This window comes from Leuciscus leuciscus (assembly GCF_965113295.1).
Source record: "Leuciscus leuciscus genome assembly, chromosome: 6".
Classification (NCBI taxonomy): Eukaryota; Metazoa; Chordata; class Actinopteri; order Cypriniformes; family Leuciscidae; genus Leuciscus; species Leuciscus leuciscus.
In genome coordinates this window covers 39,196,705-39,220,309 of record NC_138730.1, presented here as the reverse complement: position 1 = coordinate 39,220,309, position 23,605 = coordinate 39,196,705, and the positions used below count along the sequence as shown (strand labels likewise).

At 42.0% G+C, this 23,605-nt stretch overlaps 1 protein-coding gene across 1 annotated transcript; it reads right to left on the bottom strand.

The window, feature by feature from the left end:
- Positions 1 to 6,945: 6,945 nt before the first annotated feature.
- On the bottom strand, positions 6,946 to 23,449 carry LOC309501453 (tripartite motif-containing protein 16-like). The gene is made up of 6 exons (XM_082173569.1): positions 22,838 to 23,449; positions 22,537 to 22,632; positions 22,164 to 22,397; positions 21,347 to 21,506; positions 12,925 to 12,984; positions 6,946 to 7,490 (listed from the first exon to the last, which is right to left on the bottom strand). Exons 1-6 carry the CDS (start codon positions 23,426 to 23,428, stop codon positions 6,964 to 6,966), a joined length of 1,668 nt encoding a protein of 555 aa, XP_082029695.1. The 5' UTR covers positions 23,429 to 23,449; the 3' UTR covers positions 6,946 to 6,963.
- Between the last annotated feature and the right edge of the window lie 156 nt (positions 23,450 to 23,605).

The window sequence follows — 23,605 nt, the reverse complement described above, 5'->3', positions numbered from 1 at the left end:
CCTAGTGAAGCTGCTCACTGTACTTCAGAAAAATAATTGCTGCCATTTCACTGTACAGACACACAGATAGAGATATATCTACAGTGGGTTAACAACACTTAGGTTTTGTTATCTTTAAAATGTAGAGCTGAAAGTTTACTGGTGTTTAAGAGACATGCAAAACAGGTATGTATATCTGGTGTACTCACCTGTAGTTTAGTGCAGATAATAAAGAACATCCACTAGGTGTCAGTCTCACACTGAAGCCAGGACTGGATGATGGACTACATTCAGAAGACACATATTGTACAATAAAGAGTTGAAAATTACAAAAAGGTGAGCACATCCTATACCCAAATTGGGCTCAGATGCGGAAAAAAACTAAAATGTCCACTCACTGAAGTTACAGCTCCATACAGCATACCTATTTATTTATGAAGGGTGCAACCAAATGTAAAAGATGTTGAGAATAAATGTTACTGGGGAAAATTGAGCTAAGAATGTAAATATTTGTACAATAGAGACACATATTAGCAATCCGCTAATCACTTTCCAAAATATTTGAGTTTTCTTTGACTTTACCAAGGGTTAAAATGCCACTGCTGCATCATGCTCATTTGCATAGCCCTGCTCAACTCTGTCAGATTGCAAATGGTCTCTGCGATACTTGTTGGTACAAAAATCTTGTTGAAAATGAATGATGTCTGGTTGCTGCAACAACACACTGTGTGTTTTTTTTTTGTGTGTTTTTTTGACAAAAGAGACATATTTCAGAACCTGGAGGTAATTAAACATATATTGCTGTGAATTTTCTTTATTGAAATAATTTATTAATATTTCACCCAGCTGGCAATGGTGTAAGAAGCAGATAATTATGTTATGAGAATGAGTATATATATATATAATAAAACAGAACAAATAATTAACGAGCAAATAAAAACGTCTCTGAGAAAGGGAATGAGAACTGCGTCGATAATACACTTTGGGGAACGCCCTTAGCGGAGCGGCTCTGAAGCATGAATGAAACTAAGCCAATCTTGATTGGTGTTGCGTCATGACGTAACGTGTGACGGCATACACGGAAGCTACAAAGGGATGCCGGCACACAACAGAGTTAGCTTCTGCGATGAAGCAAGTCGCTCCCAGGCAGGGGAAGGTGTGGCGGAGGGACGCAGTTCTCGTTCCGTTTCTCAGGGGAAAAGGGTTACAGTCGTAACCCGAGACATTCCCTTTCGAGGGAACTCGAACTGCGTCGATAAGACACTTTGGGGAATGAGTACCCACTATGCCACGAGCCCTGCCTGTCTCAGTGTGAAGCTGCACACAGGCACAATTAGGACGAGAGCACTAGAGTGCCTGGCGTAGAAAGAATGTCCAGGCTATAGAATCTGATGAAAGTATGAGGGGTGGCCCATCCTGCTGCATCGCACACTTCTTGGATCGGGGCCCCTAAAAAGAGGGCTCTAGAGGACGCCATGCCTCTGGTTGAATGAGCCCTTACGGCCAAAGGTGAAGGCAAGCTGCGCACCTGATAGGCCATAGAGATATGCCCCTTCTTGGGCAACCCGAAGCACACCAGCAACTGGCCTGACTTCTGCCATGAAGAAGACCTCTGGACATAAATCTTGAGCTCTGACAGGGCAGAGTAAATGAAGTCTTTCTTCATCCGCCGTCATGTGAGGCGGAGGATGAAAAACCTGCAGAACCGTAAGCCGCAATGGCAGCCACGTACACCTTGAGTGTGGATGGGGTAAGACGAGCCGAGAGGCGATCTTGGAGGAGCTCCAGCACTGAAGCCAACCTGGCAGTTAACTGGGTCCACCTCACGCTCTCTACACCAAGTGGAAACACATTCCACTTTAGGCCGTACAATCTCCTCGTGGAAGGAGCTCTGGAACTGAGCATGGTCTCAACCACTCCAGCCAACAGGCCAACCTCTAGGTCAGGGGTCGGGAACCTTTTTTGACCAAAGAGCCATTTTTTCATTTTTGGATAATGCATTTTTCCAAAAGAGCCACAGTAGAAAAATATATATATATATTATTAAAGAAAAAAATTCAACAGTAGTAATTATTAGGTCCATAGACAACTAAAAACAAGCAAATATTCAGCAAACAATAAATAAGTTGCAATATGGAATTAATTGTGCAGGGCTTTCACTGTGAGGTTGAGTTACCAAGTGATGAGCATAAATCCTGTTTTGTGTGCATGTGCGTGTGTGTTTGTGTGTGAGAGAGAGAGAGAGTGAATGCACACAGTACTATCTGCTGTGTTTACGTGAATACTCGACTTGGCATTTTGATATATTTCTGTGTTTATTTGGCCGTTTAGGCGCGCAACCGAAGACAAAGGCTACTGTGCTTGTCCGTGTTGCGCTCGGAGCGCGCGCACAGCATCCTGTCAGTAGAGTTCAGTTCTCTTTCACGACTTATCACGCTTTTAATATTTAATTTCAATATAAAGCACATCCTGTTCTTTTCTTTCTCATTCATTCATGTTTTGTTATTAATAACTTTAAACAGAATCGTTAACTGAAATCTGCGCGGATTATCAAAAATACGACACATTTATAGGACATAAAGGGTCTCTGCGGCAAAAGTGAAAGTACCAGCGGGTGAAATGTCTTTATAAGTTTATAAAGCCTACTTTTACATTTTCGCTGCTGTTCTAGAATGGTTTTCGCCAGCTTGAATCCCAGTGCAGGAGCTGTAACTTAGGTTACCACAGAAACGTAAGCGGTTAGTTGATTGCTGTGGTGACTCGTGACACTCGCGAACAGCACTGAACACGCACTTTTGCCGGTACAACTTTAATATTATTATTATCATAAACTTTTCATTAACTTCAGTAGGCTGTAGGCTACTACAACAAGGGAATTGTAATTGGCTGCTTTTTCTGCAGAGAGCCGATCTGTTGATGTGTTTTAATTGTTTCATCGATGGTTTGTTGATAAAGGGTGAGAGACCTCGCGAGCCACATGATTTTTGCCAAAGAGCCAGATGTGGCTCGCGAGCCATAGGTTCCCGACCACTGCTCTAGGTACTGAGCCCCCTCAGGCGCCAGGCCCAAAGTTTCCACAGGTCTGGTCGAGGGTGAATATTGAGCCCCCGGCCTGTGGAAATAGGTCCCTCCTCAGAGGAATCTTCCAAGGCTGGCCTGCCAGGAGTGTTATAATGAAAACCATACCCGGGCCGGCCAGAAGGGGGCAACTAGAAGAAGGCTGATCCCGTCTCGACGGACCCTCTCCAGAACTCCCGGGAGTAGAGCGATCGGGGGAAAAGCGTACAGGCGTAGCCTCGGCCACGTCTGTACCATGGCATCCAAACCCAATGGGGCTGGATGGGTGAGAGAAAATCACAGTGGACAGTGGGACGTCCCTCGAGACGCAAACAAATCCACTTCCACTGGGCCGAACCTCTCGCATATCGACTTCACCACCTCAGTGTGAAGTCTCCATTCCCCGGGCCTCAGCCCCTGCCTCGACAGGATGTCTGCTCACTGATTCTGGTACCCTGGGACGTGCATTGCTCTGAGAGATAACAGTTTCCCCTGGGACCACAGGAGGATCTGATGCGCCAATCTGGATAGAGGGCGTGATCTCAGAACCCCCTGATGAATCAAGTAGGATAACACCGACACATTGTCTACGTGTTGACCCCCTGAGGTCTGGGAGGAAGCTCCTCAGAGCCCTGCCATCCATGGCCTCGCCCTAGCCCATGAGGGAGGCGTCTGTTGAAGCTGCTTTCCGACGACATAACGCTCCCAGCACAGGACCTTGGGACAGAAACCAAGCTTTTTTCCACATAGATAGGGAACGAAGGCATCTGCGCATAACCCTGATCATGCGGACCGAGTGCCCCCTCGGGGAAAACCCCTTGGTTTTTAACCACCACTGCATGGCCCTCATGTGCAGCAGGCCGAATGGAATGACGTTGGACACTGCTGCCATGAGCCCTAACACTCTCTGAAAATGTTTTACAGTGATGGATTGGCCTAGCTTTATACTGGTCACTGTGGCCAGGATGGACTCGATCCGTGCAGGAGACAATTGTGCCCATATCGTGACCAACGCCACTCCCAGGAACGTGGTTCTCTGGGCTGGTGCCAACACGCTTTTTTTTTTCGTGTTGAGTCTAAAACCCAGGCTCTGGATGGGGGCAAGGACGACATCTCGATGCCGAACTGCCGGCTCTTGTGACTGGGCCATAATAAGCCAGTCATCTATATAATTTAGCACCCTGACACCCCTTTTTGAAGCCTCAGCGGAGCTAGAGCTGCATCCATAGCTAGGCCGTACAGAAGAACCCAATATTGGAATGCTTCGCCCCCGAAAGCGAACCTCGGGAACTTCCTGTGAGATGGAAGGATGGATATGTTGAAGTATGCGCCCCTTAGATCTATCATGACAAACCAATCCTCAGATTTGATCTGACTCATGATGATGGAAATAGTGAGCATCTTAAACCTGAATCTCCTCAGAAACCGATTCAAATGCCTTAGATCTAAAGTTGGCGCAACCCTCCATCCTTCTTGGGAACTATGAAGTAGCGGCTGTAGAACCCGGACTCCCCTGTCCAGAAGAGGAACACGCTCTATGGCCTCTTTTACCAGCAGGGAGTTTACTTCCTGTTCCAATACCCGACCCTGCACTGGGTCGGCTGCATTCCACACCAACCCGTTGAATTTCGGTGGGCGGAATCAAACTGCCCATTGTGTACAGGACCCAAGGAGAAATATTTGGCTAGTCTTGCCATGCTTTGAAATATTCTACTAAGGGAACCAGCCTCTTGAGACTGATTTCGGGTATTATTCGAGATTCGTTCTCAATCCCCTGAAGCGGCTCTCCGGCCGAATTTGGTCGAAACAATTCTCGATGTGCGGATGCGAGTGCTGCCTGGCCGCAAGCCCGTGGGGCAGACAGAGCAGCGTGCGTTCGCTGGAAACCGATGTGTCCCAAAGCGCACTATACGGCGGGATACAGACATCGATTTCCTGAGGGCTCCCCAGAGGGGAGGCTCTTTCGGTTTCGTTTTCGACACCCTGAAGCGGAGGACCGGCAGGGAATAATCGAAAACAGTTTCCGATGTGCGGACGCGAACACTGCCTGGCCGCAAGCCTTTTGGGCGGGCACTACAGCATGCATTCGCTGAAAACCGATGTGTCCTGAAGTGCACTTGACGCTGGATACAAACATCGATTTCCTGAGGGCTCCGCGGAGGAGCGATTCTCGCTCGCCCCTCCACTGGGGGGGGACAGCCATTTTCGTCTCGTTTTCGATACCCTGAAGCGGAGGACCGGCAGGGAAAAAATCGAAAACGATTTTCAACGTTCGCTGCTCATCATTTTAATTCCTCAGAATTAAATGTAGGCAAAAACACTGGATAAGTGAAACACGGTCTGGATGGTAGGTTGAATTAAAATATCTAACTTCTTAAAGTCAGATAATATTCCATAATTTTAATTCCATAGAATTAAATGCAGCCATAATCACCAGACAATACTGTTTTAATACTGTTTTAATATTTATTTATACGGTCTCTTGCAGAATCGTAATCTACGCGCTGCCTCGGCAAATGCGAGATTCGAGTCGTTCACAATTGGCTTTCATCTCTCGCGAAAAAAGTAAACGGGCGCGAGGCTGAAACAACCCGAAAACGCACGGCTGTGTGCGTCGAGATATTTGTCAATGAACACAGCCAGCACCCTCAGGAGCTGACTGTGCATGCCTCGCACCCACACAGAATCTTTAATGCAGAGTAGCCCCGTAATCTACGCGCTGCCTCGGCAAACGCGAGATCCGAGCCACTATAGATTCTGTATTGCAATGCAGACCTTTAATCTACGCGCTGCCTCAGCAACGTGAGAATTCATTTGTAGAGCTCTCTAATTGGAATTGTTAATAGTAAGAATTGAATTAGAGAGCTCTGTAATTGTAATTCTTACTAGTAATAATTGAATTAGAGAGCTCTCTAATTGTAATTTTTAGTAGTAATAATTGAATTAGAGAGCTCTCTAATTGTAATTGCTACTAGTAAGAATTTAATTGTAGAGCTCTCAAATTTAATTCTTACCAGTAAAAATGCAATTACGACGAGTAACGCTGGGTACAATTTAAGCTAAAACGGCTTGCCATACAGTTTGACACAGAGCGCTTGCTGAAGAGCAAAAAGCTAACTCTGTTGTGTGCCGGCGTCCCTTTGTAGCTTCCGTGTATGCCGTCACACGTTACGTCATGACGCAACACCAATCAAGATTGGCTTAGTTTCATTCATGCTTCAGAGCCGCTCCGCTAAGGGCGTTCCCCAAAGTGTCTTATCGACGCAGTTCGAGTTCCCTCGAAAGGGAACTGTAAAGTTAGAAATGATATTATACATTGTCACGCATGGATATATTGAATATGCACGACGAAAGAATCCGAAAGAACAGTCGTTATTAATCCACAAAACTCAGGAAATACATAAACAAGCACTTGACATAAATGCTGTAGAAGAACAGTTCATTAGTTCATGTTAACTAATGTAGTAAACTAATGCTAACTAACGAAACCTTATTGTAAAGTGTTATCCAACTAATTAACAAACAGGGAAACTAACTAGGGAAATAAGGAGAAGGGGAACAGTGCAAACAGAGTGAAAACGAAACTACAACAGCACATACATGTTACATACATAAAGTTATAATGATTTGCAATTATGATTATTTGTGTAAATACAGACATTATGAAAAAATCTATATGACAGCAGTTAAACTTGTGTCATTTGATATTAAGAGGATTCACAAACACACACCATGCACTGATATTTGTTATTACTCCCCAGTAATAATTGACTCCAAGTCATTGTTGCTACAGTACATTATCCATTCGTATATTAGTTTGCTAAACAAAAACGTAATTAAGAAGCCTGTCATAATTTCTATTAATATTCAACATGCAAGAATTTAATTAAATAATTGATAAGAAAATAAATCATTTCAAAATCCCTATTACCTTAGATGGCACAGTTTCACCGTTGTGTTCTGACCTACCCTGAACCCCGGATAGAGCGGCTGAGTGAATGTGGTCTGGACTCTGTGGATGAGGGTCATTGTGTCAGAGACGCTGTAGAAGGAGAGAATTCCTGCACTGTGATCCACATACACTCCTATTCTAGAGGAACTGGAGATTACAGGGAGTTCAGTCTTTATCTTATTGTGAAAGAACGAGTAACCGGATTTAGAGCAGAACAGTCTCCAGGACTGATCATTTAATCCAAAGGAACAATCTCCACCCTTTCCCTTCCTTCTGATGATCTTATGTGACACTGATATAGTCACCTCACCACTCCACTCCACCTCCCAGTAACAGCGTCCACACACACTCTCACTAAACAACACCTGAGAAAAAACATGAAATCTGTCTGGATGATCAGGATACGGCTGCTCTGTTTGAGTGTAAGTAGCCACTGTTTTGTCCTCAGACAGATGAACATGTTTATTCACTGTGTTTAGATCCAGAGTGAGCTGACGGGAATCTGATGAGGATGAAAACAAATAATCATAATCATAAATCTGTCTCTCAGTTTGTACATGCATTGTATGAGTCTGAGCTTGTTTATTTTCAGGGGTGGTGGAGATAAAGTGCTATAACATTACATATAAATTCAGTAATATAGAATATAAAAAATATATGAAATCTATATTTATTTTATCTTTCATGTACTTTATCTGTTGCTAAAAATGCAACATCATTACCGTGTCATAAAACATTTTCATAAAAGTATGTTGTCTTCTCACTCGAAAGTATGTGGTCTACTAAAACTGAATTTTGTTTTGAACTTTCAATATTCAAAATACGGACTATTGTTTTGAATATGCATGTGATATATGATACCCCATGACAAACAGTACTCTTGTGTCTCAAATTTTGAAAATACTGAAAGTAAAGCTCTATATCAGAGGTGCCTTTTTTTCTTTTCTTTTTTACTATAGACCTTATGTAGCCCCACCCCTTTTCAGCACTGCGCTCGTTGTCTTTTGACTTCCGGTCTGTATTTTCACAGAGATCTTACGTATTTATGAATGAACGGCTCGTTTTAAAATCTTCCCGGTCTACTGATATTTGTAAAGACATCTGCTTTAAACATTACAATCTTCATGATAACTTTCGTTAACTTTACATTAAGTAAATCCACTTCAAAAGCTAATTACCCCTGGACAGCAATGACATAGAAATATACAGAGCGACCACAAAAACTTAAGTCTAAAGACAATATTCGAAAGATGGCGGCGCCCTCGTTTCTCTGGTGCATAAGGTTTATAAAGGCCCAAAAATCTAACCTGATTGGCACCTCTGCTGTAGAGTTTCATTTTCAATCTGCTATAGAGATTAATTTTATGTTTGCACAACCAAAGCAAAATGCTATAGAGCAGACATGCCATTGCTCAGGGCCTGGTTTGCTCTATAGCATTTTGCTTTGGTTGTGCAAAAATAAGGCAACATCCTTAACACAAAACCTTCTAAAACCCACAGTCACGATATTCTTAACTTTGCTAAAACTATACAATCTATTCTAAAGTTAGTATGAGAATACTTTTTTTGTTTCATAATCTGATTCTGAAAAACATCTCGGTTACATATGTTAACCCTCGTTCCCTGAGGGAGGGAACGGAGATGTACGTCGTGACCGACTGATAGGAATCTCGTTAGAGAGGCATATCTACTTCGAGTGAAATTAAAACGAGGCAATGTACATTGGCATGCAATCATTTGGCATCAGCTGTTCAGCCACGCAGCGTGGGCATATAATGAGCAGGATAATAATCAGTTTTTTGCTGAGGAGCCGAGCCGATGAGCTGGCTGCGCCGGCGGGTTGCAGCAGATGTGGGACGTACATCTCCGTTCCCTCCCTCAGGGAACGAGGGTTACCACATGTAACCGAGACGTTCCCTTATCGGTTTGTCACTCTCGACGTACGTCGTGACCGACTGATAGGAATCCCTACCAAAAAGCAACAGCTGCTGCACCCCGTCCAGCGGTCTGAGCAAGCCTTCTTGCCTGGAAGGACGATAGCAGAGGGCTTACACAGAGTGTATCTGTCACTGTTGTTCCGTGATAACCCATACAGTGAGACCCGGCTCTACATGTAGCGAACGAAATCTAGCAAATTTGTTAGGTGTCGCCCAGCCCACAGCTCTACAGATATCTGTTAGCGAGGAGCCACGTGCCAGTGCCCAGGATGATGCAACGCCTCTCATGGAGTGTGCATGCAACCTGAGCAGGCAGGGCGCGCCTTGTGCTTGGTAAGCCGAGGCGATGGCATCCACTATCCAGCCTCCGAAACAGACAAAGAGCTGGTCTGAGGTCCTGACACTTTGAGTTCTGTCCACATACATACGCAGAGCACGAACGGGACAGAGCAAAGCCAGGGCTGGGTCTGCCTCCTCCAGGGGCAGCGCTTGCAGGTTCACTACCTGGTTTCTGAAGGGAGTGGTCTTCATGAAGAGAAGCTATAAGTCTGCTAACTGCAAAGGCTCAAAGGGAGTATCCTGAAGTGCTCGAAGCACCAGGGAAAGATCCCAAGAAGGTATGAAGGGGGGTCAAGGAGGATTTAATCGTCTTGCCCCCCTAAGGAACCTGACGACCAGGTCATGCTTTCCAACTGTTTTTCCATCTATGTGGTCGTGATAAGCTGAAATAGCAGCAGCTGGTACTTTTAGGGTGGAGGGAGACAGCCTTTGCTCCAACCTTTGCTGCAAGAAAGAAAACACGGACCCTATCGAACATCTTTGGGGGTCCTCTCGGCAAGAATAACACCACTCGAAGCACAGGTACCACTTCAAGGTGTACGCACGTCTCATAGACGGCACTCGCGCAGAAGTGAGGGTTTTAAGTACCTCTGGGGGTAAGTTACCTAAAACCTCCGTGTCCCGTTCAGGGACCAGACATGGAGTTTCCAGAGGTCCGGACCCAGGTGCCATAGGGCTCTCAGTCAGAAGGTCCTTCCTCAGAAGGGACGAGGAGCATGAGTTCTGGGAACCAGATCCGGGTGGGCCAATTAAGGAGCCACCAGAAGTACCTGCTCCTCGTCCTCCCTGACTTTGCCCAGTGTCTGCGCATGTAGGCTCACTGGGGGAAACACATATTTGCGGAGGCCCCAGGGCCAGCTGTATGCCAGTGCATTCGTGTCTAGTGTTCCTTCGGTCAGGGAGTAAAATAGCTGGCAATGGGAGGTCTCTGAGGAAGCAAACAGGTCTACCTGAGCCTCCCCAAACAGATCAGCTGAACCGCCTGGGGGTGGAGTAGCCATTCTCCCGGGAGCACCGTTCGTGATAGCTCGTCGGCCACACGCCTGAGCACATCGGGGACATACATGGCTTGAATCGACCTCAGATGCTTCTGACTCCAGAGGAGGAGATGGTGGGCGAGTTGCAACATGCGACAGGAGCGTAGACCACCCTGTTGTTTGATGTACGCAAAGGTACGCAAAATGTACGCAAAGGTCGCAATGTTGTACGCACGGACCAGCATGTCTCTACCCTGTAGCGGCCCCTTTAAGTGGCTCAGAGCGAGACGTACTGCTAGTACCTCGAGGCAGTTGATGTGCCAATGCAGTTGGGGGCCCGTCCACACCCCTGACACTGCATGCCTGTTGTACGTGGCACCCCAGCCATTGGCAGAGGCATCTACGAACACCACAGCATGCCTGGACACCTGTTCTAAGGGGACTCCTGCCCACAGGAATGAGGGATCTGACCACGGGCTGAAGGTCTGGTGGCACTCCGGTGTGATTGTCACCTGTTCTCTCATGGGAACAAGGGCCCCCTCTGTGACTTTTTTGTGAGGACACGGGGAGACAGGGACAGCCCGAAGGGTTGGACCTTGTACTGATATGCTTGACCCTCGAACGCAAAGCGCAGAAACGGCCTGTGTCGAGGAGGAATCGAGACATGAATGTACACGTCCTTCAGGTCGATCGCTGCAACCAATCTTGGGGACGGATGCATTTCTGCGGATGCAAAATTCTGCGGATGCAGCAAAAGGTTGCTCTCACTGTAGTGGAGTGAATAGCCCGAAACCTGGGGGGACGCCGTGCCTTGCCTAGCCGAGCCTGATGGTCTGAATGAGCCAGCGAAACGGACTGGGGAGCGCTAACCAGGCTGGCAGAGACCGTACAAGCAGGACCAAAGGGACCATAGGTGTACCTGGAGTGGGACAGCGATGTGGAACACAGGGACGCGGCTCGGGAGGCTCTCTGTAGAAGGCAGCACGTAGAGGAGTCTGAGTGTGCTGAGCAACACTTACCTGGTTCCACGGGGCAGGAGGCTTGGTTGCATTCTCGAACCGCACACTGCTGCCCGCTGGCGATAGAAGAGGCGGATGAGAGTGGTGAGGATTCTCTCCTCCCACTGCTCTCCTGGCCCTCTTCAGACCCAGGGATAGAGGAACTGCTTTTTTTTCTTGCTTTTTTTGAGAATTTAGGTACCACTTTGACTCCAGTGATGGAACATAATTTTGACTCAAAAGATTCGTTCCCCGGCCCTCCACCGGGAGAGAGCAGCTCCACCCATCTCCGGGTCACCCATCTCAAGGGTGATTGTTTCACCGAGCACTTAAACAGTGGCTGAGATGGGCGGTGTCATCCTCCTGAAGCGGACACAGTAGAGCAGGCTGTGCCGGAGCTTTATTTATTTATTTTTGCAGGGGATGACTGCTGGGCCAGTTCTCAATAGTGTCACCGAAAAGGCCACCTTGTGAGATGGGAGCATCGAGAAAGCATACTTTGACGACCTCTCGCACCTCTGCAAGGATAGCCAGGGGCGCTTCTGGACCACCAAGGTGGACACCGTCTGGTCGAGGGCTTGCGCTGTGACTTGAACACGGTCAGTCGACAAGTGCAGCTCAGCCATCTGCCCTCAGCTGGAGCCCTGAATGAAACGCTAGGTTCTTCCATTTTTGAAGGACTAGCAATCCCATCCAGAAGCTGCACAGCTTGTGATGCGCTAGATAGGGAGGCGCCCTAGGGGGTTGGTTCCCCGAAGGAGAAGCCCTCAGCTCTCAGATCACCCAAGCTATTCTACTGAAGTAGACCTTTCCTGGTGGCCACCAGAGAGGGCACTACAACGGAGAATAGACAAGGAGACTGCGCACTTAGAGCACCGAGCAAGCACTGGGTTGCCGTGACGGCACACGACAGGCTGAGGAGCGAGAGACCCGTCAGGTTTTGCCTGGCGGAAGCTCTCGCTGCTCTCCACGGTCTCCCAGAGTGTCGAGCAGACCTGCAACTGTGCTCACAAGCAGCGGCTGGCCAACAACATAGGGGACTCAAGCTTTCCGGAGAAAGAAGAGTTGACCGGTGTGCCGACATGGTCATGTTCCTGTGTGAAAACATGAACCACCCACGAACACAGTCTCACATGTTTCCCAGGCATGTGAGATAGTGATCGTTGCCGTCAGTGAGGACAGGAAACGACCGCAACCAGAAACACACGGGTGGAATGTCATCTTTAGAAAGACGCAACTTACACCCATGTAAGCTCTCTCAGGGGAATGCTCTCCTAGGTACTGAAGCATGCAGGGGAACGGTCGCAGAGGACACAGAGACGAAATGTGCAACCTGGCGTGCGCTGTCTCTCTTAACGGTGGTCTTACCAGCCGTAAGAATGGCTATTCAGCGCTCTTGGCGCACCGTTACCAGCTGTGAAAACAGCCTTTTTGTTTTGCTCAGTAACACAAAAACAAAAGAGAGAGCTGCTGCTCATTATGCCCACGCTGCATGGCTGAACAGCTGATGCAAATGATTGCACGCCAATGTACATTGGCTCGTTTTAGTTTCACTTGAAGTTGATTGGCCTCTCTAGCGAGATTCCTATCAGTCGGTCACGACGTATGTCGAGAGTGACCGATCGATAAGGGAACCATCAATTGTTGTTATGTTAATTATCACATTCTGAGTGTTTGTGACTTACACTGTAAGAAGTCCTCCCTAGTCTTGGGTTCATTATTAGGAATGATGTTGATGTTTGTTACTAGGAAAATAAACACAAATAATTAGAATTCTAATAATTATACAAAAAAGTAGGCAACATTTTAGAATACTGTTCTGTCATTAATGAATAACTACATGGAACAAATGAGTAACACAATATTAACATTCTAGTAACTACTATTAACTACTCTGATTGACAAGAATGGGGTAGTTCACTATTTGCTAATGAATAACTATTTTTTCATACCTCCCAGAGGACTATACAGGTTTGTAATTAATGTGAATAATGCATAATGTAGAATTAATTCTAAAGTGAAGATAATAGTAACCCACTAGTAATGCCTCAAGTGTTACTACATCCTTCTAAAGGAATTACTAATTATTTGGATCAGTATTCTAAAGTGAAAAGCATGATACTTTAATATTAATGAAGTCATTGCAAGCTTTTCAGGTTTTTGTAAGCAATTTCTATAATCTTCACTTTAGAATAATGATCCAAGAAATTAGTAATTCCTTTACAAGAATGTAGCAACACTTGAGTCATTACTATCCAAAACCTTTAAACAAAAACCTCAAATGCTTAAAATGACTTTGGTCATTACTAGTCATCATGCGTTTCACTTTAGAATACTGATCCAACAAATTAGTAACTCTTAAAACATGTAGATCAGGAGCGCTTCCCGGATTCACTTATCTTGGTAGAGGTGCTCTTTGGAAGAGGTAGAGTAGATTTCAAACAAAAGAAAAACTCCAAGGCACTCTCCTGGAATATTAAAAAATGCCTTTATTTTATGGCATAGTCAAAAGAGACTTTTAAAATGACTCCAACGCGTTTCAGCACACTGGCCTTCGTCAGGGAATCAAACAGCTGTAAAGGGTTACAAGTGTCTTTATAGTGGAAAAACCCCAATAATCAACTCCTCCCACTAGAAACAAAACTACCAAAAAACTACAAACATGGATGTCTGATACAACATGTCACCATAATAGCATTTAAAAAAAAAAAAAAAAAAAAAAAAACATTGGTGAAAGTAAATAATGTCAAATCTACAAAAGGCTTTACAGAAAAACCGTTAAATCTAGCTCATCATTTAAACCCGGATATTTAGTGGCCTGTAATTTAAAAATCCAGAAAGCCTCCCTTTGATTGAGTTGGCGCTGTCTATCACCTTTTCTTATCGACATGGGGATATGATCAATTCCATAGGCTTGTAAAGTTGATGGGTTACTATTATGCTGCAGAAAATGCTTGGCCATAGGATAGTTGAGATTACTCATACGAATAGCATATTTGTGTTCTGCCAATCTATCCTGAAAGCGTCTTTTTGTTCTACCAATGTAAAAGACTTTACATTCTGTGCATTCCAACTTGTAAATAACAAATGTGGTTTTGCAGTTTATAAAATGATTGATAGTGTACTCTTTCTGGGAGATACAGTCTTTAAAAGTTTTGGTCTGGACAACATTAGTACAGTGATTACAGTGATGACATTTATAGGACCCCTTTGGTTTAGTTTTCAACCAAGTTCGTTGGTCATTTGGTTGAAGATGACTATGGACTAATTTGTCTTGTAAAGTTGGACATCTCCTGAAACTGATTAAAGGTGGTTCCTTGAAAGTCTCCCTTAGTGTTGTATCACTCTGAATGATACTCCAATTGTTCTTAACTATCTGTTTAATTTTTTCTGCCTCTGTGCTATATGCTGTCGCAAAAACCACTCTGTCATTTTTCAGTGTGGGACCACTTCTTTTTTGTAATAGAGTTGGTCTGTCCCGACTACTAGCTTTTGTATAAGCTGTCTGAATGATAGCGTTTTTGTATCCCCTTGCCTGGAAACGTGCCGCCATGTCCTCTGATCTAATTTTAAAATCATTTTCCTGGTCACAAATCCGTCGCACTCGTTGGAACTGCCCTAATGGAATATTCTCTTTTAGCCTCTTAGGGTGGAAACTTTTTGCATGGAGGATTGTATTTCTGTCTGTTGGTTTTCTATATAAAGATGTATGTAAGGTACCTTGATAGGCCTTTTTCACGTAAGTTAGAACGCACATCCGGTTCAGCGTTTGTTGTGTAAAGCGACTTCCGGTGAAAAAGAGTCAGACGCGCTAACGTTACTCTTCACACAACTTCCCTGAAGAATCTACCGGCAATTACATCAGCGGATGTTTTTTGACTTGTCGAGCTTCTCCGCACTCAAAACAAAACAGATCTTTATTGTAATAGTAATTTTAGATAATTTTAAGACTTTGTTTATCTTCATTTTATTACTGCAGTTGTGGCAGCTTATTTGGAGAAATAAAGTATGGTGATATCTTCCTGGAACAGTAGCCTAATTTAATTTGTGTCAACATTAACTAAAATGATATTATGACTTGAAAGTGAAAGGACATAAATGTAAAGGCTTCAATAATAGATTTAATAAAATATGACGGGAAAGTAGCTTCGTAATTTGTTTTCAGAAATGCATAAACATACCTGGAAGAGGAGACTGCATATAGTCATGATCTGCTCCAGCGCTGTTACCTCACTAACTATTTTGTCGTCTTGGGTGTCGTCAGAGTAGGCTACGGTGCCACATATTATTTCCGCTATTGATATAGGCTATATCAATTTTATGTAGCCTACAAAATATGCCTTTATCCACATAAAATTGATATAGCCTAAGCCTTTCATGTCTATCATACATCTACGTTCAAAAAGCTGATATAGCAGCCCCCTAATGGACATGTTAAAAGATCAAATTCTGTACACACCTTATTAATAAACCATATCCAACAGAAAAGCAGATGAGTCCAGAATATGAACGCAACGCACACGTTAAGCGTTTTCCTCCCATAGAAACCCTTTATTATAAAGAAAAATCTTAACGTGGCTTTATGGGAGGATGGAATTGCAGTGCACAACAAATCCTTTAAATGGTATTCAATGCAAAACAAAAAATGAAAATATATAAGTAGCCTATAAAATAAACAAATAATTGTGGCATTAATTAGCCCACAAACAATATTTATTTTAAAGCCTAAACGAATTTATTTAAAGAAAAACACCAGCTTTCTCTAGTGTTGTGTTTCAGCCGCCCACTGGCACAGCGCTTACTCGCCGTAGAAAATTTATGATTTAATTTGTTAAACATGAAGAGGACTTATCCGTCTAGCATGGCCGCTCGTCCTAACGTTAACCTATAAATGTTCGCTATTATTAAGCGCATATCCAGGTGTTTGTGCGGAGTGTGGAGCGCGCACTGCATGACATGGACGCGCCGGTGCCATCACTCGCATTTTCCTATCAACAGTGGAAACAACTTAAAATACTCCATAATTTCTGGTCATACAGAAAATAATAATACATCAGTCGCAACTACTTTTATTTGTGTAAACTCACAACAACAAGAAAACGTTGTGCATTTGTAAAATAAAAGAAACAGGACGCGCTTTCATGATCTTTGTGAATTGGAGCGTATCTCAAAAATGAACTGAAAAAACAGCGTATCACTAGCCTCACAGACATGAGAAATATATCTATAAAGCTTGAAATGTTCACCAACGAAAAAAATCCAATCGAAAGCCAATACGTACGGTACTAGCCTATCTGATGATGTAATCCTGTCCGATGAAAGGTGCATCTACTTTACAGCGGAGATGTATGGAGATGTTTGCAGTCGACACTGATTTAGAAAACATTCGTTTATTAATAAACAATTAAAATGTTTTGTTATTTTTTCAGACAAATTTATTTTCATTAGCCTACTTTTGCCGGTGCTTTGCGGCAAGTTTTATGTATGCGCTTGAGCGCGGAATATATAGGCTATAGGCTATACCAAGGATTGAATATAAATGTGCGATTAGTAATTGCTTAAATGAATGACTAGCCTACTAGTCTAGAAAAAATCTTTAGTCTATGGCAACTCTTATCAGTGGCCTACATTTAATAGTTGACATTAATTAGTAATATAGTATCCAGCTCTTTACATACATTAGTTGAGTTGGCATAGTTAATGAACTAATAAAATAAAGTTTAAATTAAGATGCTAACCATATATTTCAATATAGCATTGCTTATTCCACCACAATTCCAAAGGATTGTTTATAAGGTGACAATCCGTTATACATTTGAAGATTGTAGGCTGGGCTATCTTGAAGATTTTTGTGTCGTCTCTTATAAAGACGAAAATTGACATTTCGTTAATAAAAAATAAGAACACAATGTAAAAAATAAACATTGTTCTGTTAGATGTGTTTTGACTAGGCTACTTGTTTAATTTAACTTGTTTAATACTTATTAATTAATTAGTAAATATTAATTTAATTATATCTCTAGGTAATGAAGATAGCCTATTAACAAAAAATAAATCTTATAGTATATTATATAAAAAAAAAATGTGTACTGCCAGTAGCGGCAGTGTAATTAGCGTCGGCTACAAACAAATGTGATACTTATAGGGATCTTAAACGTCGGGACTTCTACGTGTCAAATAGCATGCATCCACTTCTTTGTCAGACAGTCATTGCTTGGAAAAGCATTAACTCAAATATGGTTGTCACTGCTTATTATTTGTGCAATGAGGGATGCTACAGTGACACCTCGATGTTGCTTCAGCCATTGTTGTTTCGACCGGAAGTCGCTTTACACAACAAACGCTGAACCGGATGTGCGTTCTAACTTCCGTGAAAAAGGCCTACAAAGATCTAAGAAGTTTATGCTTTCCTTACTGTAGCAAAGATCCAGTTTAATATTTGAATTCGTATTGTTCAGAAATCTGTGAAAAGCTTGTAGTTCAATTTCAGATCCCGACCAAACTAGACAGATGTCATCAATATATCTTCCCCACCAAACAATGTGGCTTAAGAAATGGTTCCTATCATTACTGAACACAAAATCTTCTTCCCATTTACCTAGATAAAGGCCAGCATACGGGGGGCTATAACAAGCCCCCATAGCACAACCTTTAATCTGTTTGAACAGTTTATCTTGAAATAAGAAAATATTATTGGTTAAAGACCATCGCGTCAAGACAAGTAGAAAATCATTAGGAGGCATTTCAGACTCCGGTCGAGCATTCATAAAAAATCTTAGTGCTGACAAACCCTGTTCATGATCAATGGTTGTATATAGTGACTCAACATCCATAGTGGCTAGAATTATATCTCTATCAATATTTTTCAGTTCCTCAATCTTATTCAAAACATCTGTAGTATCCTGTAAATATGCAGGTAGTGAGGACAAAAGAGGTTTGATAAAATAATCCACATAGATATTGGCTCAATAAGACTCTCATTCAGAGCCGATCCGCCCTATACGCACACTACGCAAGCTGCGTAGGGCCCCGCAAATTACTCAAGGCCCCGCCTCCCCCTCGTGTCAAAGCGCGTCAATCAAAGATTACAACATCGTTGAGACGTGAGAAAATGAAGCGGAACTATCCTTCTGGTCACGAAGAAAGAGGAAAAAACACTATGCGAGTGAATTGTGGGAACAGCAATCAGGTAGACTGAGTTTGCTTGTTTATAAACTGCAGCTGGGAAAAGATAACCGCGTCGCACGTTAACATGCGTTCATATGCGCGTGCACGAAATGAAACGCGCACTTTCCAAAATAAACTACAATAGCGGGATGACAATCCTCATTGTAGGCGTAGGCACACATACTTTTAAAACAAGACAATGATCATCTACTCTCCAAGTCAAGGTTAAGTTACAACTCTGCCATGCCAGATGGAAAACAATGTATTGGCTTTATAGTCTATATTGCAATTAAGATGCTGATTGACTGGACATACTGGTCAATATGGATGCACATCCCTCAGTAAATAATAACCTTCAAGTATTAAGTATTGCTGTTATCATTTAAAACACAGTGACATGCTGTGGCAATTTTAGCTACTTTTATTCATTCACAGCACAGGATGCATTTGTGATTTCAAGAATTCAATTTGTTCTATTTGAAGTGTGAATACTTAATATTTTACTAGTAACACTGTCTATTTCTGATATCAGGAATTACCTTTATTATATTACCTTTATAATATTATTACTCAGCAAGTAAACAAAAGCGTAAATATCTACGTAAAAAACTACAAATTCTGATATTGGGGTTCCAATCATGCACTGAACCTTGATTAATTAACAAGGTTAATTTTTCACTGTTTTCCAGCTGTATTTACAGTTTTATCTTTGCTTTTGTTGTCAGGATTAGTAACTTGCCATTTTGTGACATTTGGAGTTCATTTTCTATCAAATGTTATTGGCATTGTGTATTGTCTACAAGTATTGAGGTCTCTGCATTCACATTATGCTTAACATCTGACGTGTAGATATGGTGTCTCGCAAAAATATCTGTAGTATAAAGTACATGGATTTCCCAAGTAAAGCACATACCATAAATGTGTGGTATAATTTAATATTGTATTGTTTGAGTGAAATGTAATGCAAAGGAAATTTCAACTAAATTGATACTACCCAACCTTTTACTAGCCAAGTTAAAATACTTTCACCTAACTTAGTTAAGTAACGTATACTTAATTCCATATGTGAAATTAACTTAAAAAATATGCGTGTGAAATAAAAAAAAAAGAAGTAAATTTTACTTATTGTTTATTTAGTGTGAGTCAGGTAGGAGGGCCCCTTAATTTTTTTTTGCTTAGGGCCCCAGGGAGGTCAGGATCGGCTCTGCTCTCATTGCCTGATATAACAGGTCTACCTGGAGGATTCTCCACAGATTTATGTATCTTAGGAAGCATATAGAATGACGCCATACGTGGATTATCATTAAATAGAAACTCACTTTCATTGTTTGTAATCCAACCCTTTTCCTTGGCCTCCCTAAGTATCTCTTTTAAATCTTCTTTAAGAGACTCAGTTGGATTATGTGTTAGAGGTTGGTAAAATTCAATATTACAGAGCTGACGATGAGCTTCTTTGATATACATATCTTTGCTCCAAACCACAATAGCGCCACCCTTATCTGCTTTTTTAATGACAATAGCATCATCTTTTAACAGTGTTTCTAAAGCAGTCTTTTCTTTGTGAGACAGGTTACTGTGAGCTGGTGTTCCTTTATTTTTATTTTTAAACAAATTCTCAATATCAAAATTCACCTTCTTCTCAAATGTATTTAAAGCTGCATTTTGAAACAATGGACAAAAAGTAGATCTGGGTTTGAAAAGAGTTTTAGACACAAGAGAATCAGTCTGACCTGTGTCCGAGGAACTTGCAACTTTACAAGACAAATTAGTCCATAGTCATCTTCAACCAAATGACCAACGAACTTGGTTGAAAACTAAACCAAAGGGGTCCTATAAATGTCATCACTGTAATCACTGTACTAATGTTGTCCAGACCAAAACTTTTAAAGACTGTATCTCTCAGAAAGAGTACACTATCAATCATTTTATAAACTGCAAAACCACATTTGTTATTTACAAGTTGGAATGCACAGAATGTAAAGTCTTTTACATTGGTAGAACAAAAAGACGCTTTCAGGATAGATTGGCAGAACACAAATATGCTATTCGTATGAGTAATCTCAACTATCCTATGGCCAAGCATTTTCTGCAGCATAATAGTAACCCATCAACTTTACAAGCCTATGGAATTGATCATATCCCCATGTCGATAAGAAAAGGTGATAGACAGCGCCAACTCAATCAAAGGGAGGCTTTCTGGATTTTTAAATTACAGGCCACTAAATATCCGGGTTTAAATGATGAGCTAGATTTAACGGTTTTTCTGTAAAGCCTTTTGTAGATTTGACATTATTTACTTTCACCAATGTTTTTTTTTTTTTTGTTTTTTTTTTTAAATGCTATTATGGTGACATGTTGTATCAGACATCCATGTTTGTAGTTTTTTGGTAGTTTTGTTTCTAGTGGGAGGAGTTGATTATTGGGGTTTTTCCACTATAAAGACACTTGTAACCCTTTACAGCTGTTTGATTCCCTGACGAAGGCCAGTGTGCTGAAACGCGTTGGAGTCATTTTAAAAGTCTCTTTTGACTATGCCATAAAATAAAGGCATTTTTTAATATTCCAGGAGAGTGCCTTGGAGTTTTTCTTTTGTTTGAAATTAGTAACTCTTTCTGAAGGATTTGGTAATACGAGTGCTTCCTCAAGTATTAGGTTAATATGATCTTCACTTTAGAACTAATTATACATTATGCATTATTCACATTAATAATGAAACTGTATAAAGTAAGTCCTAGTAGTCCTCTGGGAGGTAAAACATTATTATTGATGATACGCTGAACTACCACATTCGACTAGGGCTATTAGTTACCAATTCATTTCTTGTTAATTAAGAGTAGTTACTAGAATGTTATTGCGTTATTGCCTACTCATCCTGTGTAGTTATTCATTAATGATGGAACAGTATTCTAAAGTGTTAAGTAAATGTTTCTGCCGCTTTACCTTGACCACATATTTTCTCCATCTCCTCTTTACAGAACTTCTCCAATTTGTCTTTCAGTTGAGAGACAGATTTTCTCACATCATTATAAAGGTGGACAGAACTGCTGGTAACTCTGGGTACGCCGGAAGATTCCAGAGGTTTAGAGAGAGTCTGGAAACTCTAGAGAAAATAAATAAAAACTAAAATTAAAGATACAAAGACACAAAAACATTTTACCAGCATCCTTCCCAAGATTTGTATCACACTTATTTTTCAAAATGAATCTGTAGTGATTCTGTACATCCAGCACAAGGGCTGTCAGCCAGGGGCCTGTGAAACCTAGTTCGAGGGATAATGATATTTCTAAATACACTGGGGTGCGTTTCCCGTACAATGACATAACTCGCTGCTTAACTAACCATAGTACGAGCATTCTCTGTTTCAGCTCCACGGTTATGAAATGCTCTTCCCTTGGTGATTAGAAATTCCCCAACACTTAACTGTTTGAAGAAGTCTCTAAAGACTCATCTTTTAAAATCTACCTATTGTTTTTGAATGTTTTTTTATTTGCTTGTTTGTATTCTTTTTTTATTTTTGTATTGCTGTTTTTTATTATTATTACTCTGTGTTGTAGAGCTTTGAGGATGAACTGGTTTTGGGTATTAGACTGATTTATCACAAAAAAATCTCATGATGGGATCTGGTAAAGCAAAAGGTTCTAACATTTGAATTGTTATTTTAGTGGCTCAGATCATAGTTATGAGAAAATAAGTCTGTATCTAATGAAAAGACTTCTGCATGACCACTGCACTGTTCTATTGATCAGATTTCTGTTACCTGAAGGAAATGTATGTGATCATCAGTGTGTAAAAGCTGCTTCAGCTCAGCTTCTCTCCTCCTCAGATCATCAATCTCCTGCTCCAGTCGCTTCAAGAGTCCTTCAGCTTGACTAACTTGTGCCTTTTCCTGATCTCTGATCATCTGTGTCACCTCAGATCGACTTCTCTCGATGGAGCGGATCAGTTCAGTAAAGATCCTCTCACTGACCTGCTCTGCTGCCCTTGCAGAGCTCTGTTAGGACACACAGACAATCAGACCTTTCACTCAACATCAGCCTATTAAACACAGTGGGTTACAGTAGAACTGGAAACTCGTCTAACACTGAGCTCTGACTGGTGAAATTAGGGTACTTGGTTAGTCTGAGTCTCACCTTGTGAGTCTTTATAGCCTCTCTGAGCTCCTGAAGCTTCTTCTGTCTCTCTTGGATTCTGTGCTGGAATTTCCCTTGTATCTCTCCAACCTTTTTCTGGGGAATGAAAAATAACTGTAATCCTCCTCAATGGACTCAGTGAGGAGATTTAAAGATAAATTATCTCTTTTTTTCTTTGGATATTGCAAATTAATTATTAATATAAATGTTGATTATTGTGTGAAAATGTCATCATTAATTGCCTAATTGGTATAACTTCAAGAATCCACACAGTTAATTTATATGTGTTTTCAGTTCATACCTGTTTCTCTGTTCTCTCTGCTTCAGCTGAAACAGTATCGTGATTTCTGTGTTCTTCCATCAGACACCTGTAACAAATACATTTCTGGTCAGTACGACAGTAAACCTCCATCAGTCTGTCGTGTTTAGAGCAGATCATCTCCTGCAGTCGTCCAGTGGCATCAGTCACTTTGTGTCGTTTCCTTGAACGAGATTCTTCATGACACTCAAAGTGACTTTGACAATATGACTCCAGACACATCATACAGGACTTTACAGCTTTGCGTTTCCTTCCAGTACAGACGTCACACTCCACATCTCCAGGTCCAGCATAACTGAGAGCAGGACGAGCTGTTTGGGCTTTTGTCTTCTTCAGTGTCTCCACCACTTCAGCAAACACCACATTCTTGTTTAAAACAGGTCTTGGAGTGAAGGTCTGTCTGCACTGAGGGCAGCTGTAAACTCTCTTCTGATCCTCTTTATTCCAGCAGTCTGTAATGCAGCTCATACAGTAACTGTGTCCACATGGGATCGTCACTGGATCCTTCAGTAGATCCAAACAGATCGAACAGTTGAACTGATCCCGAGCCACTGAAATACGAGCCTCTGCCATTTCACTGTACAGACACACAGATAGACAGATACATACAGCAGCTTGTCTACACTTAGGTTTCGTTTTCCCTGAAATGAAGAGCTGAAATAGTTTGCAAATGTTAAGAGACATGCAAAACAGGTATGTATATCTGGTGTGACTCACCTGTATTTCAGTTCAGATAATAAAGAACATCCA